Consider the following 20,623-nt stretch of genomic DNA (forward strand, 5'->3'; position numbering starts at 1 on the left):
TTCATTGTGGTGGATAGATGGAAACCAGCCACAGGGAAAAGTAAAGACATGCTCCACACAAAAAGGTTTGCCACAAACACATGTCTGAGGCAAGTTAACAGGTTGCCATCCAAATCTTAAATACAGGGCATCATGAAATTTCCCCTTACTTAAGGCAAACCCATGCTCAGCAATGGGGAGTGTTGTTAGCCAACATGACGTACCTCGCTCTGATGCAGCTTCAAAGGAATGACACAGATGTGGAGACAGTCAATTACTAAGCAAGCCTGCTTGAGCAGATAGATCGCAGCAGTGAGAGACTCGTAGATCAAGCTTGCACTGGTACATTTGCTGATATATAAACGTCTAAGGAACAAGAGGTACTTTTTCTTAAAAGACCGTCAACTAGAGGAGCAGCAACAAAGCTTGAAGACAAAAACGGTGAGGAAAAGTGAACAGTTGGAATAATGACGCCAAGCCCTCCAAGGCGAGCAGGCAATGAAACCAGCTCATGTTTGATGGTACCAAATGCTGGTCAGCCAGTTATAGCAGGAAGAAAACAAAGGCTCAGGACATCATCAAGTAGAAGGAAAAGCTCAGAAGTCATAGGCACTGTCTGAGCAATATACGACCAACAGTGCAGAAACACATGTAAAGGTCGTATATGCTGCTTGTGGTTTGGTGATAGCAATTTCAGAAGCTTCTCCATCTCACCCACCCATGTAGAAACCTTGTTTTGAACATAACTGTTCAGAAATTCATCAGTGCCCAATGCAGAGCCAAGGTGATGCTAACCAGAATCAGTGATGACCACACCAGTGCCCCAAAACAAACCCCTAGCCTTATGTAGATGTTGCGGCTTCACAATCAGGCAAGTCTCTACCGCATTTGGAAAATATCCAAAATCAGGTCCCAGACAAATCCACTGATCCCACCAAGAGTGGAGACTCTGTAGGGAGCCCCCTGCTGAGGCATCGTCAGCATATCACATCTGTGAGACATCAATATCAGCTAATTTCTGGATTAGAGGCACAGCACCCAGAGCATACGTTGGCACTTTCAATGGATCTCCCTGGGTTGTGCCCTCTTGGGAAAACAAATAGTTACCATCAGTATAAAGCTTGGAATCCTCACGATATGTATTAATCAAAATTCTAGCAAATGATGGACTGAGGACTGAAATGTTTCTAAGAGCCACTTGATGATTAAGCAGTTAAAAACATTAGTAGCATCCACTTGAAGGACTGCTTCCACATAAGATGAATCAAAAACCTTTCTCATAGCATGGATGGCCGCTTCACAACCAGCAGGTTGGCCAGCACACAATTACAAGGGACTAGCAGCCTGCAACACATCATTTCTGATAACACATAAAACTGCCCTAGAAAGAAGTCGCTGAAAAACCTCTCCAACTCCAGTAGGCCTCACTCCTGGATGTTTGTCTAAAGCAATAAGACGGCAAGCAGTAAAAGCTGAAAGGCTGGCCAGATCAACAAGAGATGCAGCCAAACTCCTAGCAACAGCTGAGAGAATCACAAAGAGTATCAGAAGCAGTGCTTATTATTGACTGTCAAAAGGTGTGCAATGATGTCATCTTTCCTGCAATAGTGCATGAGGCACTGATTACCCTTATTCTCATTCACTTGAGGGCGTGACTGTTAAAGGATAAGTACTAAACCTTTCAACAGAAGTTACAAAGCACTTAGAAAGTGATACTATGGATTTTACAATTGATTGCGCCATATGGTTGATACAGCAGTGAGAGAGTTAATTAAAGAATATTCACATTCTTTGTAAACTGCCACTTGATTTCCCTCTACCACACAGTTACACGATGAAAATACAAAGTCAGAAACTTACAAAATATCTTTTTATTGGGGGCATCGCTACACTCCCAAGAATGGCATCTCATGTAAAAACGGTTTAGCAATAAAAAGAGCATGTCCATGAAAGTAAAAGTAACTGACAACTGAAAGAGTTGATACTTACGTCAGCAAAGAATGAATAAATTATACGAGTATTAACACATTTTTCAGTGAGATTTCTCTTTTCATTAAGTTGACTAGTTTCTGGAAACTGGCAAAACTCCCCTAGAACCATGATCTGATGGTGTTTACTGTATTGGAGTGTTTTCTCCCTCTTTGATGAGATACAAAAGTAGGCTTTGGGATCATAGTATCTAAATGTAACTACAATTACTAGAAAATTTCAAGTACAAATGCAATTGCAAATACTTTAGTTGGGACAGTATTTAAATGCAAATACTAGTACAATTTTAAACACTTTGTTGCTATTAGGGTTTCCAAGTGACTCAACTATTCCACTGTCTATCTACACTGTAAGCATAATATTATTATCTTCAAGGGGCGGAGGAAGTAGCTGATATGAGGGAGGCTGGGCTGACCCAGACTTATGGAAGTGAGGTACTACATTGTCTCTGGTTTGGTAAGGCGAGACCAAAAAAAAAAATGAAAGGTCACAACCAGCTGACAATAGCTGCCCACCTCACCAGCTATGCATTTATAGGTGATAAACTACATAAAAATCCTTACATAGCTCGCTACACTGCTCTAATACTGTGACTGCTTTATTAGAGTGACTGCTCTATTAGAGTATCTCGATCTTTATCGCGGTTTTCAGCCCCTCTCCAAGAAAGCTAATTTTGGCGTGAAATCATTCTGTTAGCCCCCCCTCAGCAGACCGAGGGGAGGCTTCAGCCCCCTAGCCCCCCTTCCGCCGCCTATGTTATCTTCTAATCTATAATGCATAGTATCATTATTTGTGACCCAGTCTGGGAAAAGAGGTCTTATCGCTTATTTAAAAGTATCGAGAAATGCAATGGTTGAAGCTATGTGTACCAATTATTTAAAAGGTTTTACATCACTTTCTTACCTTCAAGAACATCCACTGTTCAAATAGCTAGCAACTAAGTTTCCTACCATTTTAAAACCAAGGTTGGCTGTATCAAGTGAGCTCCAAAAAGAGAGTGAGGCAAGGGCCTTGAGGGAGGGCAATGCTTAAAAATTTGAAAAGGAAGGTGTATAGGGATGAATTAGGCAAGGTTATGGACTGTTCAGGTCTCAAAACTGGCTTAAATGAAAGGAAATTTTAAGCATAGGTCTTTATTCAACACCATGGAGCTGTACAGCCACATACAGCCACCCTCAGGCTGACCAGAGCTCCATTAATGCCCCACACCACACATACAGATCACCACTGGGCTTGGGAAAAGCAGCCAGCAAAACCAGACCACTCAAGTCCTTGGTTGTAAAATTAGATAGTTTATTTATGTAGCTTTGTGTTCTTGGTGAAAAATTGAATCTGCTGACATGGGTGATAATAGCTGTTTTCCCACATTTTTGTTAATTTATTTGAGGGTTTATATCCAAAAACAATGATGTAGCTATTTTAGATTCTGAAACAATAGTTCTACATTGTATGCACTTGGCTCTTAAGCTTCCAACTGCTTAGTACTTAACACCATAGCAAGAGTCTTCTTCTTTGAATTCATTTGTCACAGCTGGTTAAAAGATATAGTTCACTTGCTTATGTACTAGTCAACTTCAAAGGAAACATAAATGCTTTTGAATCCATATAGCTAGTTAAAAGCAGTGTTAACAGGCTATCTATAATTATATAACTGATCTCACATTAAGGATGTGACCACAGAGTATCTGCTTGACTACGTTTTCAGTGTACATTATTAAGTGTACTGTCCATGAAGGAAGAAAGCAAATGCACAACTCTGAGATTTAAAATGAATGTAGTACATTTAGTAGATTATCAGATCTAAACTTAAAACAGCCAAGCTGTGAAAAAGAGTGTGCCCCCTAAAAAAGCAGGGTGAAAAGATGTGAAGTCAAAGGTGGCAGCCAAGAATGGCTGCAATGAGGTTAATGCCAATCTTTTTTAATGATCACCTCATCATTAAAAATGATTGGCATTAACATCATTACAGCCATTTCTTGGCTGCCACCTTTGATTTCAAATATTTTTCCAAGTGTGTGAAAATCAAGTATTCTTTCAATGTACAGTTCCCAAGATGTGGCGGGCCAGCTTCTTTGGCTGCACAACACACTACTGTGTGTTTTGATCTCAGAAAAACATATTCATCAGCAATATGTATATGTACTACACTGATGATGTGTGTTTAATACCTTATATATATATATATATATGCTTGTTCTACTGTATCACAATATTTACTCATAATGTAGGAGACACAACAAAAGATTAAGCAACTGTTAGAGAATGCATCTAAATTGAAACCTACTGGATCACCTGATTCACAAGGTACAATTTTAATGTCATCAAAACATACATCATGCAACTGTATTTATATACTTATAAGTGCATGGAAAATAAGGAATTTTAGGGATGAAAGAAATGAAAAGTAGTTAAACAAGGAGGGTTGCCTATACCTACAAGTGGTCATTAATCCCTCTTTCAGTTTATATCCATGACTGAATTAGGGATTAAATGTCCACTAGTACATAATTACATCTTCAGGTGTAGGCGACCTCCTTTCTTTTTAATTTCTTTGATCCCTAATTGAACCCAATCCATAAAGTTAATCTCTATTTTAGTTGTTCTTGTTTTTGCTTTGTGTAAATTGTGTTGTCCTCCTTACGTATTTGTCCTAGTAACTGTATGTGTTTTTGTTACTCCAACTAGGAAGAATGGTTTTGACGATTGTTGAGAGGTTAAAATAATAACAATAATCAATCAATCAATCAATCAACTTGAAATTCCTAATTTTTCCTTGTACTTGTTTGTTTACTTTTTGTAACATTGTTATGAATGGTGAACCATGTATACCGCATGGTTAGAAGAAAGAATGGTGCCAGGTTTATTGTTTTCGTCTGAATATGTTCCCCAAGTGAAGTGGCCATTATGCTTCATTTTCAGCTATCTTCAGCCCATTACACAGCGTAACAAAAGAACACTACAAGAAGGATCTCTGCAATCAATCCAGTTACAACAGAAATTACCATGGAAGCCATCATGCAGCACTACCATGAATCAACACCTTGCACTTTTGCAAAGATAAATGGGACACAAAGGACGATGACACAGGTAAGGCCATGAATCATGCATGCATTGTATGTACTTGGTATGCCAAGAGTACCTGTTGGGCTGAAGCAACATTGAACAGTGAAAATCAAGCCTGTAGTCTTATATAGCTGTTATCAAGTTATGCTTGTCTAAAGGCATTAGTCAGACAGTAAGATAGTAGAAAATTCCACTGAATTTAGTTGATAAAAGTATCAACCTATTAGAAGTGTTTCGGGTCACAATGAAGGTACTTGGTTATACCTAACCAATACTGTCAAGGCCCCATGGAGGTATTGTAAAACTGGTTTCTGGTCAATTTATGAGAAAGTGCAAACCTCCACGATCATATAGTTGAGATGTTAGATGATTGCTCTGTTAGATGATTGCTCTGTTAGAGTATTTGAGTGTTCTATTAGTATATGTGACCTAATTTTAGAAAACCGTCAATCTATGCACAATAGTACTTTTGTAATAAAACACATTTAAAAACAGTGGGTTAAAATGCAAGATCCAGAAAAAATTTACACAAGTTTTTATCACCTTGCTGGCAGGGCCAGCTCACTTTTTAAAAATATTGGGTGGGCCAAAATGTTATATACTTGACAGGGGGTAAGTCACTGTACACTGCTTTTGCAAATTGCAAGCATTTTGTCTTCTAGGGGGGTCTGGGGGCATGCCTCCCCCCAGAAAATTTTTTGAAATTTAGATGCTTGAGAATGAAAATTATGACAATTTGGACAGAAAATTTGTTAAACATAATCAGTAGTCTTATAGCTAGCTAGTATCCAGCTTAAAATTTTTGCCAGTCCATCTTTCCATTTGTTGAAAGCTGCCGGCAATGCAATGTTGGTAAATCAACCAGTTAATATTAATATTAAACTTACAAAAGCTTGTTGTATAAGCTATGTATTTTCTTCTCCCTGTGGCAAGTGTGGCAAAACACTTCTTTATCATCATAATGAAGAAAGCTAAACTCATTAAACCATGAATTTTGCCCAGTTCAATGACAACACATGTTGTCATGTATGTTGAGGCCCTAAACGCCTAAATAAATGCCATCAATGCTGGTCCAGGGGCATTCAGGCGTTACTTTACCAGATCCACAGTGTGAGATAACAATCATGAATGGCCTCCTACAACAACTACAACTATGACAAACAATGTCAACAGCAGCTGTTACAAGGAGAAACATGGCCAGCTGCTTCAGTGATGGTTGGAAACCAAGCGTCAAAATAATTAATCTGGTTTGCTCAGTTAAAATATTTAGGCAGGAATTATTGGGTGGGCCATGGCCCACCTGGCCCACCCTGCTGAGCCAGCCTTGCTTGCTGGTTGGTGAATTGACACTCCAGTGGATAAATTCTGGGCATCATCATGTTCCCCTATTCATAGGGAGTTCAACAATCCTTGTTTCATCTTCATATACAGGTGGTTTTCTGAGTTACAGATGTTTGTTTATGTTGCAGTGACAAAAGAATTTATGACAATCTTTCTTCAATGAATTTGCCTTCCTTCCAGATCACAGAAAATACCTTGGCAAAAACTACATCTTGGTGGATTCACAAAATTCATGGTAAACACAATGGGCAAAGATTTAACTCTGTGTGCCATTGTATCAGTAAGTTATGATGGTTTAGGTAAGAGCCTGTAGATTATTTTCTTGATGTCTTCTGTACATATTGATTTATTCACTCATCCGGGTGTCTACTGCTGTATTTCCCACACTGCTTAACTTGTGAAGCTGAAACTTAGCCAGTCCATTCCTCTGTCCCTGTAGACAACAAGACCCAATAAAACAAATTTTGATAAATGTGCGTATATCAACGGTTTTCTAAAATTAGGTCACATATGTAATAGGATGGATGGCTGTGGTTTTCGGGATTAATAGTGTGAGCATTGTAAAACAGGAAGGAGTAAAATAGTGCGATGCAAAGCCGAGCACTATTTCCTTCCTGTTAACAATGCAAGAACTGAATACCACAGCCATCATTCTATTGCAAATTAATCCAACTACCATAGCAACTGTTACTAGGCAACAAAAATAACCACTGCAAAAAACCAATCACACTTAGCAACTGTTGCTATGGCATCAAAAGGGTATTTACCTTAGCAACAGTTATCTAGCAACCATTGATAAACAGCCATATTATTGCTATGCCATGGGGCATCTATCACTATGATAACACTAGTTGTCAAGTTGGACATTTACTTCTAATAGAAACACACCACACTATTTTAGCTAGTATTTTTGTCAAGAGACAGTGTAATACTAATTCTACTGGCTACAGGGCTGCCCAGAGAAATTAAGGGGCCCAGGGCAAAGAGTTAAAGTGGGGCCCCAGATGTAAGGAGTTTCCATTCTGAATCACAACTTCATCCAAGCTGTAAGTTGAAAACCAAAAAAAAAAAAAAAGGTCTTTACATGCTGACAATGACAATAGCTACCCCTCACCAACCATATCTCCTTATTTATAAGCTTGCTACACTGCTCCTCTGAAGAATACTGTGACTACTCTATTAGAGTATTTAGGTCTGACTGCTCTATTAGAGTATATTGGGCCTCCTGGGGCCCCTTTCAGGCTGGGACCCAGGGCAAAATGCCTCAGTTGACCCCCCCCCCCGTGGGTAGCCCTGACTGGCTAATAGCTTGACGTATTTCAAAACAATATGTCAAGGTGCTGTTGAGAGTATTATATGGTAACACATTCACTTGTTGGATTAGACTACTAATTTGTATTTATGCTATCAAGTAACAGAGAATTATAGTTGGGTTTATTCTGATTGTTATAATCAACTAATGTATATCTATGAAGTTTTAGGGTCACCAGTAGCCACATACCAAACAAGTATCGACATTAAAACACTGTCCGTTTGGTAATTTTGATAGTGGTTGTATGTTTTTGTAGTCCTGAGATGCTTTAACACAAAATGTGTCTACATGTTAACTTAAAATGGTCTTTAGCCTGCAATTAAACATGGAAATCAGTTAAACATGGAAATAGCAGAATACTTTGTGTATGCATGAAGTAGCTAAGGCTTGTAATTGTGACCAGATTTTCAAAAAGGGGGTCTTCCGCACATGTCCAATTTACCAACTTTGATGAATCATTATTTCTGATTGTAAAATGCTATTGCCTTGAAATTTGCTCAGTGGGGAACACTAACATACCTTAATGGATGGGGAAAATTTCAGGTTTGTACATTCGTTGAATTTACTAAACTATGGTCTGGAAAGTTCATGGAATTGGATGTGTGTGGAAGACTCCTTTTGTTACAATTAATGATGTGACCAAATTTTACCAAAAACCAAGCTTCCACACACATTCAGTTTTATGACCATAACTCACGGTTAGGGACCCGCTAATTATGCTGGCATAATTATGATCATAATAGGTGCCTGAAAGCATTGAGCATAATGCTTGCATAATAGGCAGAATGCTTGTACAATACTATAAATTCTTGCTTCTCAAAATACCCATCATGGAAAACAATCAATATACTCTAATAGAACAGTCAGTAACTCTAATAGAACAACCAAGTAGCTGACTGTTTATTAATTTGCAAGTAAGGATAATAGGTAATAGTTTTGAGCACTGCAGCATAGCATAATAGATAAAATAAAAAACATAATTGGCGGGTCCCTATTTACTGTAGGAATATGCCGTCAGTTTCAAATTTGGACCTGTCATTTCATAATGCTATGGAAGAATTGTGTGAAAAGTTGAGGTCACTTACACATTGAGTAGTCAAGTTACGGTAGGTTTAATTAGATGTACGTGGAAGCCAGATTTTTTTTGTGGAAGCCTGGTTTTTTGTGAGTCTGTTTTTTTTTTTTGGTTTTTGGGATTGATTTTTAGGTATAAAGTAATTTGTAACAGCAATTGGCTCTGCTTTTAATAATTATTATGTAATTGCATAATTAAACATGTTCTATTGTAACCCCTGATATAAGCAAAATGTTTCATAAGTCATCATTCACTGTCAAATCAACAAGGAATTTAGGGTCACCTCTCAGATTTTGATGAAACGTGGTGTGTTTGTAGTACCCGTGGTGCTCATCACCCATACCAATTTTTAGACCCATACATCTCATAGTTTCTGTTTTATGAACACAAATATTTTGAACGTTTCATAACAAATTGGTCCATCTTGAGTTACGATATTGACTGTAACTTTACACTATGCTTATATGTGACCCAGTCTGGGAAAACTGGTCTGATCGCCTATTTAAAAGTATCGAGAAATTCTGGTTTTAAGTATTTAGCGTGTTGTGGCTTGCCAAAAGTTGAAGCTACATGTACCAAATTTTCACATGTTTTACACCAATTTCTTACCTTCCAGAGCATCCACTGTGCAAGTAGCCAACAGCCTAGTTTCCCACCATTTTAAATAGTTTATAAACCATGGTTAACTGTATCAGACAAACTCTAAAAGGGGAGGGAGGTGGGGCCCAGAAGGACAGCAAGAGGCTGTCAAGGAAGGCGTAGGATGAATTAGGCCAAGTTATAGGCCATTCAGGTATCAAAACTGGCTATAATGAAAGGAAATTCACAGCAGAGGTCTTTATTCAACACCATGAAGCTGTACAGCCACATACAGCCATCAACAGGCTGACCAGAACTCCATTAAGGCCCCACACTGCATGTACGGATTGCAGTTGGGCTTGGGAAAAACAGCCAGCAAAAGCAGACCACTGAAGTCTAGCTGATTTTGATTGTGAAAAGATAGTATATTCATGTAGCTTTGTGTTCTTGGTAAAAAATCGAATGTGCTAACATGGGCGATAAGACCAGTTTCCCAGATCCAGCCACATAAAAAATTATTTAAAATAAAAATTTCACCAATTGAAGTCACTGTTGATCCACCTTCAATTGATCCTTAGTTAAGGTTCAAAAGCGCTTCATTGAAAAGTTTAATCCTTAATATTTTAAATAAAGGCTATATTCTAAATTCTTTGAATTTTTTGTGAATAACGATTGGATCAGGGTCCATGCTTGATAAATTTTTATGGTGAGATCACAATGGGTTCATAAGATAATTAAATATGTTGTGGAATCTTGTAGCCTATTATTGCTGTATAAGAGTGTATGTGTCCACTAACCACTCCTAATAAGGCTATGCCAACTTTTTCTTACACAATGAAAGTGTCCAAGTACAGTGTATTTTGTATCAGTCACCACCTGTATCGAAAGACCACTGCACATTTTTAGCTTGAGATTACTGTACAGTTCCATAGGAAATCAAAAAATGGTCCATATTGGACAGGTGGACTTTATAAACAAAACCACCATTTTTCAAGATAACATGTAATTTTTTTCCAGTCTTTTCAAAAATGCCTTCTTTATTAAGTCAAATACCACCACTACTACACTACTTAATTTACGTTTGTGGCTTGCATAGTATATGTGACCTGCTGAGCGAAAACTGGCTGTTTTCGCAAAATTCTACTTTGCAATATTAAAGTATTGAGGGTAGAAATACGCATGCTATATACATAAAAAATTTATGCATGTTTCAATCACTTCGGTATGTATTGAAACAAAGATTAAATCAATAAAACCTATATACCACTACATTGACCTATTCATTGGGAGTACAAATATCTTTATTTCGTGTTTTATTCTATGTCCACACGGAGATGTCCAGGGAAAATACTATAACTTGATCGATATGTCTGTTCATGGTGAGCATACTGACCCAAACCCTGTCTTCATAGCTCGTTTCAGTCATGAATATTATTATGATCGATTAAATAAGCACCTGTTATTTATTTTCCGTATTGTTGCTATAAAAATCGAGTTTATTTCTGTTCCAACTGACTAGTGCTCCAAGACTATTCATTGACCTATTTTCCACTTCGTTTTTAAGTGGGAACAGCTCAAACTAGGCCATGTTTTCTTGTTCAGATGCCATCAAACAAAGTCATAAAAGGTCGTGCTATGACAAGTTAGCATTGCTCGCAAACATAGGTTTATGTTAATCAAATCTGTTATATTAAGTTCAAATAAGCCGGGAAGCTTAACTTGTACACAAAGCCTTGCTTCTAGATGTTTTTCTTGGTGTAATTAATGTATGTGAGCAAGTCGCTTATACATGCAATCTATCAAGCTTCAGTAAACTACTATAATAATTACTATTATTTGCTGTAGTGTTAAATTGGTTACAAGAACTTTCTTCTTCTGTTTCGACAGCTTATTACCTCCAATCTTACCTTCGTTGTGTACATGCTAGTCTTGTGGTTTATGATTCATTTTGTAGGTTGCTCCATAATATGGTGCCACACTGTTGGGAAACCATTGCATACATGCTCACAACAACATAGCGCTATAGGATTCCTTCAGTCCAAGACAAGTTTCTATACTGTCTCAAATTGTGTAAATAAAGCAGTCATGTGTGTCTGGTAGCAACAAAGCTTACACTGAACTTGATAGCTATTAAAGACACTAATGTATAAATTTCTCTCTAGAACATCATCATTATCACTGAATAAAACAAATCCATTAAAACAGGAATAAGGATTGCTGAAAAAAGCCATGAAACAAGAAGGGATTGCTGGGGTGGTAATGTAAACCACAAATCCCTATTTTCACTCATCTCAGAATGATGGAGCACATAACTGAAATTTACGACAGATAGTCAGAATGGGGATTTGTGGTTTACTTTACTACCTCAGCGACTCCTTGTTTCATGGCTTTTTTCAGCAATCCCTATTCACCTGTTAAAATTTTCAATGTTTTATTCATCTAGCAACCTTCTAAATTGTTAGTATCATTTAGTTTCTGAAGTTAAACACAACAATACAACATTATGTTAATTTATTTATTACGCAGTACCACATGCAAAGATGGGACAGAAAGCAGTCAGCAAGAAAGTTATATATGCATACCTACAAGCTGCACAGAAAGGCACTAGAACTACCAATCAACTTAAGCTGGTCATGATGGGAGCGGAGGGTGCAGGAAAGACCAGCACAGTTCACTCCCTACTTGACAAACAATTCCAAAAAACCCAGGAGTCTACTGTAGGTGCAGCTATCAATCGTTGCATCATCGACCGTATTGTGGTATCAAAGTGGAAGCAAATTGAAATGGAATATCAATCACAAGAGCTCCCTAAGCTGTATAACACTGAAATGAAGGAATATATCTCAGAGACATCAAGGAACCTTGGTGACAAACAAATTCCAGCATTTGTACAACAAATGGATGTTCCAGAGGAAGTTGTCACACGAGTGAAGGAGGTAGTAGAATCCAAAGAGGTTTCCAGTAGAGATGTACGCATCATTGTCCTTGATCTGGGAGGGCAAGAGATCTATTATGAAGTCCATTTTATGTTCTTGGCACCAGAGGATGTAGTGCTGATGACCTTTGATGCATCAAGAGGCCTTAAACATCCAGTGGTGTGCCGGCAGCGTCTGAATAGGTTTAAAACAAAAGTAGCCACCAGAGGAATGCAGACCAACCTCGAAGTGCTTGAAACTCTTTTTCTTTCTGTCTACAGTCACTGTGGAGCCTCAGTGAAAGGATACATCTCCAACAGAATTCCAACAATATTGATGGTGGCTACTCATTCTGAAGGACTTACCAAACAGCAAAAGCAAAATATCATTGTGGAATTTTACAAGGCATTTGAGGGCAGACCATTTTTGGATCACTTGCCAAGTAATCAATGTGATGCTTTTCACTTCATTGATAATGAATCCAGGAAGCCTGAAGTGTTTACAGCTGTAAAACAGACCATTCTGAAGGCATCCACTGCTACAATTCAAAAAGAGAGTCCTATTTCTTACCTGCAGTTTGAAAGTGAATTGTTACAAATATCACAATCTAAATCAATCCTCATTAGACAGGAAGCTTTAGACATTGCAAGAAAAGCTGGAGTTAAGGAAAACAGACTAACAGAACTTCTTCTCCACTATTCTTACAAAGGCGTTCTCCTCTTCTATCCTGACATTCCTTCTCTCCAAGATGTTATCTTTGTAGATCCACAGGAGGTATCTGATCTAGTCTCCTCTGTCATTTCCACACATTATTGCCAGCCATCGTCATCTCATCTCCAGCTTGCTTGTGTCCGTTATGACACCTACGGATTACTAGAGGAAGAATTGCTTGATGACATTTTGAAGAGGTGTAGTCGTTTGCAGCAGAAGGAGGTTATTTTGGGTTTGCTGAAGAGGTTTGATCTTGCAGTAGAAGTGGCAGTGGACACAAAGTTCATTGATGAGGATGACAGCTACGTTACTCCCAAGAGTGGCAAAGTGTTTGTAGTTCCCTCCATGCTGGTATACAATGAGAGGAAGGTGTACCAGAAAAAAGCTGATGATGTGGTTGTGTTGTACCACTACCCTGACAAGTTCATCTTTGAAACCATCTTCAACCATGTGATTGTCAAGACTATTCAGTGGTGCAATAAAGAAAGACATCATGTGCGACGGTATGGTAATGTTATGGTTTGATAACATTATTATGTAGATTCTGTAGCATTCACCGAGGCACTGGGTACTTTGACTTTAAGATGAGAAGACAGAGCTTCAGGTTACAACAATGCCCGGTAACATACTCAATCAAATGCTACCTCACCATCCATGTGGAAGATCAACAAATAATGCTGGGTCAACGTCGTGCTTTACTGGAACATCTGAATCAATCACTCCATGATGTTCATCAGGCATACATCCCATCTGCTAAATATCCCATTGTGTATGTCGACTGTCCGCTAGAACATGAAAAAGGCTGTTTGCCTCACGTTAGGCTTGATGACATCAATGAAGTGGATGATGTTCCATGTTCCAGAAATGAGGGTCAGATTGTTCCCAGGAAAGCTTACATGCCACTTTTGACTATGAAACGTACTCCTAGTAAGTAGTAACATAATAATATTATTTAGATGGACATAATTTATTTATAGGTCAAGCAAAGGTTCATTCTAATGAATCTTCCAGTGTAGTTCTAGCACAAGGTACAGTGTACATATTATGTTTGTTGGGACAATTTCTAAATGCATTTTGTGAATTAATTTGTTATATTTCTCCAGTCCCTATTGTGATGGATTTAGTGGACATTGTGCTTCCCAGGATTTTTGAAGACTGGAAGTCAATAGCCATTGATCTGGAATTCGAACAAAACACAATTTCTGTTATACAACAGAGTTGCAGGAATGATTCACGAAGCAGTTGCATGCAGATGCTTAGTGAATGGATCTTTACAGAAAATGGATTGACCCCCAAGACCTGGGCTACTCTCCTGTTTACATTAAAACAAATGAAGAAACTGAACAGTGCTTGTATTGATATTGAGAATGACCTAGCCAGTCTTCCAATGTATGTGTGTTTACCCTTACAATATAAATTTTATGTTACTTTATCATTAGTTGTCATACTACCACATCAAAATTATCTCAACAACAAGAAGGTAAATGTAATTCAGTTATACTCAATATTACTCTAATCATTGTTATAGAAGTGAGAATGAAACATCTTAACTCAATAGTAATACCAAGAGTTGCTGCCCACTGGAGGGAAGTAGCTGACTACCTGGACTACCACCCTTCCATGATTCAAGTCATAGATCAGCGATGGAGAGACCCCATTCAGTGTTGCCAAGATCTATTCAGGGACTGGCTGGGCGCCAAGTATGAAAAAGGTCTCAGAAACTGGGCCACTTTACTCTCTACCTTGAAACAAATAAGAATACTGAAAGCTGTCACTGAGGAGATTGAGAAAGAATTAATTGATCTCAAATTGTATGTTACGTGTGCTGTGATGCTATCACTATCATATTTTTTAGGCTGCTGATTAAGAAGTAGAAACTAATAAACATGAAATACTATATACATGCTATGCAATTTATGTATATGTGACCAAGACCATCTCTGGGAAAACTTCCTATTTGCAAGTGTCAGTATAATCTCTGGTTTTATAATTATTACGTATTTCAAGTGTTGTAGCTTATCATTGTATAATTATGTGTACCAAATTATCACATGATTTACATACCTTCAAGAGCATTTTACTGTACAATAGCCAATGGTTAATAAGCTTTCAGCCTTTTAAAATAGTTTTTTGTGAGATTGACTGTTTTAGGCAAGCCCCAGTGTGGAGAGATAGGGTTTTTTCAAAATAAAAGTGTAAAGGTGAATTAGGTTTTATAATGTACAATTTGGGACTAAAAATGTTTAAAATGAAGTATGTTTTAGCACAGGTCATTATCTGATACCACAAAGCTGTACAGCTACATATAGCCACAGACTACATGCTCATTTGGTACTTATATATATACTGTATATAATACATATGAGTGGTAGCTACACCAACCACCGAGGTCAGATAAAGTTGGCTATGTGTCATTGATACATGCATTTTATTATTTCAAGATGCGCACCTCAACATTAAAATAGAAGAGAATGACACGGAAGCTAGGGCTGAGGTAAAAACATAATTATTATACAACCTCACATTTGCTCTGGCATGCAGCCAATTCTTTTCTACCTGAGTAAAAAAAAGCAAACATGACATTAGCACAAAATGTTATGGCAGGTCTACACTGTATATATGTACTTGCCCTAATTACTTATATTTAAATTTACTCAAGTGACAACAGTATTACATATATTTACTGCATTAAGTCATTACATAATTATGCATGTATAGTGGTATGTATAGAAAGGTCCTGTATGTATAGTGGTATGTATAGTGGTATATATGCATGTATAGTGGTATGTGGTATGTATAGTATTATGCATGTATAGTGCATGTATAATTATGCATGTATAGTGAACCTGTCTTAGTGGCCACCTGTATAGAAAGGTCACCTCTTTAAAAGACCAGCTTTAAATTCCCCTAGTGAGAAGTTTATACACTAATCCTCCTGTCTAAAGCAGCCACCTGCCTATTAAGGCCAAGAAATCTTGGACCGAAGTTGAATGGCTTAGACAGGTTCCATTGTATTATAGTACAGAAAGTTAGTACATAGTATACAGCTACAAATGTGATTAGGGTGACAGAGAATTCACTTATTGTGATTGATCATCTGTTGCCAATGGTGATTAACAACAGATACTTTCCTAATTTACAGACTGTAAACTATAAACAGAGTAACACAACTAGTATATACAGCCGAGAAGAAATTAGCTAACTCCAATCACCAAGCCCACTCAGTGACTGGTAATGTTGTCTCCTTGAACAAAAATAAGGTCCTTATTCCTTAATTTCATGCAACCATTTCACACTACTTCACATAATTGCTTTATATCTCCTACATGCATTAAGCAATAATTATAATGAAACTTTCAGGACTATATATACGTATGCAGTGACCAATTGAGACCATTGGCGTGATACTGGAATTATACACTTATTGTGATACATAGCTAAATATAAATGTCAATAATTTGTACCAAATAGCCACAATATTCAGTTACCACAATAGCCACAATATTCACAATAGCCACAATATTCAGTTACAAGTAGAAATTGCTCAGAGAAAACTGGTCTTATCACCCATTTAAGAGTATCGAGAAACGTCGGTTTTAAATATTCAGTGTTGTAGCTGGCCAGTGGTGGTAGCTAGCTATGCATACCAAATTTTCACATGATCACAGTAATTTCTTATCTAAACCAAAACAGCCAAGCTGTAAAAAAAGAGTGCGGCCCCTAAAAAGGCCAGGATGAAAAAAGATGTGAAATCCAAGGTGGCGGCCAAGAAATGGCTGTGATGGTAGGTTAATGGCAAAAGTTTTAATTATGACAATTCAGGTGAATTTGCGTTGCCTCCTCCACTAGGATTCGGCACCAAATTCACTTGAATTGTTGTAATTAAAATTTTTGCCGTTAACCTACCATCACGGCTATTTCTTGGCCGCCACCTTGGATTTCACATATTTTTTCATCCGGGCCTTTTTTGGGGGGCTGCACTCTTCTTTTACAGTTTGGCTGTTTTGGTTTAAATATCATTTCTTTCTGTATTGCAAGCCACAAAGCTGGCCATTAACTGGCTTTGGTGCTTCCTTCTAACTTGTTTTTTTTCCTTTTCTGCAGCCGGGAATTTTGGAACAAAGGAAGAAATTTTGTGTACAATTTTTTGTCTATATGTATATTTAACAATGAAAGATACTGTAGGTAATAAGGTGACTTCTTATATATATGCATAACTGAACTGTAGCTGAAACTCCCATTGTTTGTAGCTGAACTCTTTTCAGAGTGACTTGTTTCTAGCTGAACTCTCTACATGGTGATTTGTTTCCAACACATATTTCTACATGGTGATTTAATTTAGCTGATCCCTATAAGGTAACTTGTATCTAGCTGATATCTCTACAGGGTGATTTGTTTGTAGCTGAACTCTCTACATGATTTAAGAATTCTGTTGATCTGTTTCTGGATAACTGGTCTGAGACAGTGTTCGACGTGCCTGGAATATGGCAAGCTGAGATCTTTATATCAAAATGAGCTGAGAAGAAGCAGAGACAGCGTAAGAGGTGCATGACCATTATTTCCTTTGAGGATCCTTTGGTAATGGAGTCAACAACACTGCTGTTGTCACAGTGGAATTCCACTCTGCTGCCTGATAGTAGTGGTCCCCAAATAGCGCAGCTTAAAACAATTGGTGTTAGCTCCTTCGCCATTATGTCGATTTGTGCCCAGTCTTTTGACCATGCTAGTTGCAGCCACTGAGATCCAAATACTGCCCCACAGCCCCAGGACCCTGATGTGTCTGAGGCAATTATATAGTCTGGAATGGAGCCGTTGATAAAACTGAGCTAGATCCAATGTGTGATGAAGAGGTGCCACCACCTAAGATCTGAGCAGAAGCCACTTGTGAGACGCGTAAAGTGAGATAATTTTTTGAGGCGAGCTGCTAGTCTGTACATTCTGGACACAAAGGTTCTTCCTGGTGTTACCACCTTAGTGGCATGCTGCAGCAAGCCTACCAGGGATAAAATATCCCTTTTTGTTGCTTTTCTGCGAGATAGCCAAGCTGAGACTTGGTTCCGGATTCTTGAGAGTTTTTCATCAGGTAGGCAGGCCAGCATGAGTTGAGTATCCAAAGAGATTCCCAAAAAATGTTAGAGATTGGGAAGGGCCTTCAACCTTTTCTAGGGCAAGAGGTATTCCTAACAAGGAGCAAGTATCTTTAATCCTCTGAAGATTTACTAGCACACGAAGGGGAATCCTGTGGGCCAATAGTAAGGAAATCATCCAGATAGTGCGGGACTGGTCACCATCTGTTGCTCCAGGACCCAAGACAGTAGGTCGGCCAGAACGTTGAACAACTTGGGGGCAGACCTAAGCCTGAAGGGTAGGCAAGTATCAACAAAGATCTGCTTCTTCCATCTCATAGACAAAAGGTGGCGATCGGCTGGGTGAACTGGAAGGAGGCGGAATGCACTTTTGATGTCAATTTTGGCTAGCAGTGCTCCACGGCCTGTGCACTTAATTTGGTCAATAGCTGAGTCCACTGTGATGTACTTCAGCGAACACAGTTCCTTAGGGATCCCTGCATTGATGCTGCCACTGGTCGGATGGGAGAGGTCAACAATCAGCCTCCACTTGTTTGGTTGGTGATGCTTGGGGATGACCCCGAACCTGCTAACATGTGCTTGTGGGACCGAAGACTTTTGGAATGGGCCAGCAACACGACCAAGTGCAATCACTTCGATTAGGTAGTTCTCCACTGTGTCAGGGTGTTGAAGAGCACAACTCAGGTTTTGCTTGGCAGATTTCAATGGGGTTGATTGCTCTTTGAAGCCAATGCGAAAGCCCTCTGGGTGTATTGACTGCCCTGGCCGCAGGTGGTACTTTGACATCAGATAGCTGGTGGCTCAGGTGATTGGTCCAAGATGAGATCCAGTCACTGTAGTTACAATGCAAGTCCTTTGTGTGCACACCAATAATATGTTGTTCCGACACCACTGCGAGGGGATAAGGTGTCGATAATTAGACTGTCAGCATTGTGCATACTTATCACCACACATAATATTGCATAATATTATATTGACTAAATAGTGTTATTGCACAACAAATCATATGGAAAGAAAAGAAACTACTATCAGTATTGGCCTAAAAGTCAGTTAACAAAGAAAGGAAAAACAACAAATCAATCAAGTCAAGATTGGTTGTGCTGCCAGTCCTTCTGCCTATATGGACACTGGGAGGCCTTGTGATTCTTGTCTTGGGCTCTGGGATTATGAACACATCAGTAGCAAATATGCTTGAAGCGGCAGGGCGACCGAGAGCATCCATTAGGATTTTCGTTCCAGTCCAGGCAAATTGGTTGGTATTGATATTGGCGTTGTGACCGTTGGGAAGGGTTTGAAGCATAGGGGGTGGAGCCTGCCTGCTGACGACTCTGAATAGCCCTTCCTGGGAAAGTCATATTCCAGAGTGTAACATCTATAACAGACCATTGAGCATTCCGAGAGGCCGATGCTTTTAGGCGAAAGCGGCGATCATAAATAACCCACTTGCCTTCACGACAGTCCATTGATGCCCCAATTATTAGGCTCTGGTATCCTAGGAGGTCAGCAATCCTCTTGGGTTTATGGCGGGAAATAATTGCCATATATACTGCAAACACTGGATCCAATCAATTATATCTGTCACTGTAGGAAGTCGCTTGCATGATGCGACCTGCCATTCATTAATGTTGAGGTCAGCTGAGTCCAGGTGGCTTGGCAGAAGTTCTGCCATCTCAACAAACAATCCATCCTCCACACGCTTCGTCAGTCTGGATGGGATGGGAGGGAGGCCATTACTTATTAACACTGGTGGGCGTAACTTCTCCGAAGGGGATGTCTCATCTGAATCATGGCTGTCAATGCTAAGGAGATCATCGGAATCTGGATGGACTTCCAACTGTCGGATATGAGGGAGTTCACAGCCATCAGCGGACTCGTCTGCAGAACAGGACACAAGAGAGACAATGAGAAGGGGGGGAGGGGGGGATGAATAACGTCTGATTTTTTAACATTATATGGCTTGATTAAGTGAACATAGTAAGAGGCTTAGGCATGGTATTATGAGATACCCCTTGAATGAGACTAGAGCATGGTGCATACTACAATTGGAAGGCTTTTTCAGAGGAACAGTAAGGGGCTTAGGCATGACGTAATAAGGATGGCTATTAACTGAAGGCTAGAACATGGTGCGGGCTACATAAAGTATGGTGTACATATAAAGCATAGGCTTGTGCACGGTGCGCCTTACAAGAAGCCTTTACATGGTGCGCGTTATGAAGAAGGCTTTGCATAGTGCACTTTATTATTTTGTAAAACGAAACATTACACGGACGTAACACACTACTACATAACTTACCAAAAATCCTCGTGGTCGGCGTCTCCTTCGTCGGAACTGTCGTCCGTCTCAGGAGTAGGCGTCGTGCGGGTAACGCGACGACGGGTTGCTTGGCTAGGCTGGTCTGTGTTCTTCTGCTTGTGACGACTTGCTCTCTTCTGGCGTGTAGAGGAACTTGGGGTGGCCTCCGCAGACTGGCATACCCCTGACCACCGCCGACACGATGTCCGGAATGTCAGCAGTTGTTAAGGGACCCGTCTTTGATCTCTTCTCTCGTCGGGCTCCCGGACTTTCAGCTTG

The 20,623-nt window shown here is 39.2% G+C and overlaps 2 protein-coding genes across 6 annotated transcripts in view; one reads left to right on the forward strand and one right to left on the reverse strand.

The window, feature by feature from the left end:
* The window catches only part of LOC136265810 (uncharacterized), a 64,735-nt gene extending 49,703 nt beyond the window's left edge, over positions 1–15,032 (forward strand). For 3 of the 5 annotated variants that reach the window (XM_066060727.1, XM_066060729.1, XM_066060730.1), the window contains 8 exons: positions 4,197–4,272; positions 11,865–13,467; positions 13,515–13,891; positions 13,942–13,992; positions 14,068–14,353; positions 14,404–14,444; positions 14,493–14,775; positions 14,820–15,032. In XM_066060727.1, the coding sequence (XP_065916799.1) occupies positions 4,197–4,272; positions 11,865–13,467; positions 13,515–13,891; positions 13,942–13,992; positions 14,068–14,353; positions 14,404–14,444; positions 14,493–14,775; positions 14,820–14,838 (2,736 nt within the window). In that variant the 3' untranslated portion in view covers positions 14,839–15,032. Of the gene's footprint in view, positions 1–4,196; positions 4,273–10,653; positions 10,718–11,864; positions 13,468–13,514; positions 13,892–13,941; positions 13,993–14,067; positions 14,354–14,403; positions 14,445–14,492; positions 14,776–14,819 lie in introns of those variants that run through there. The other 2 variants (XM_066060728.1, XM_066060731.1) reach the window with 2 other exon arrangements.
* Positions 15,033–18,225: 3,193 nt separating this feature from the next.
* Positions 18,226–18,837, reverse strand: LOC136266538 (uncharacterized). The gene has a single exon (XM_066061546.1). The coding sequence runs from the start codon at positions 18,835–18,837 to the stop codon at positions 18,226–18,228; it is 612 nt and encodes a 203-aa protein (XP_065917618.1).
* Between the last annotated feature and the right edge of the window lie 1,786 nt (positions 18,838–20,623).

The sequence above is a fragment of the Dysidea avara genome, chromosome 9 (assembly GCF_963678975.1).
Source record: "Dysidea avara chromosome 9, odDysAvar1.4, whole genome shotgun sequence".
Lineage (NCBI taxonomy): Eukaryota > Metazoa > Porifera > Demospongiae > Dictyoceratida > Dysideidae > Dysidea > Dysidea avara.

Excerpts from the sequence above, each read along its gene's own strand:
- LOC136266538 (XM_066061546.1), bottom strand. The coding sequence starts at position 18,837 with ATGTCAAAGTACCACCTGCGGCCAGGGCAGTCAATACACCCAGAGGGC.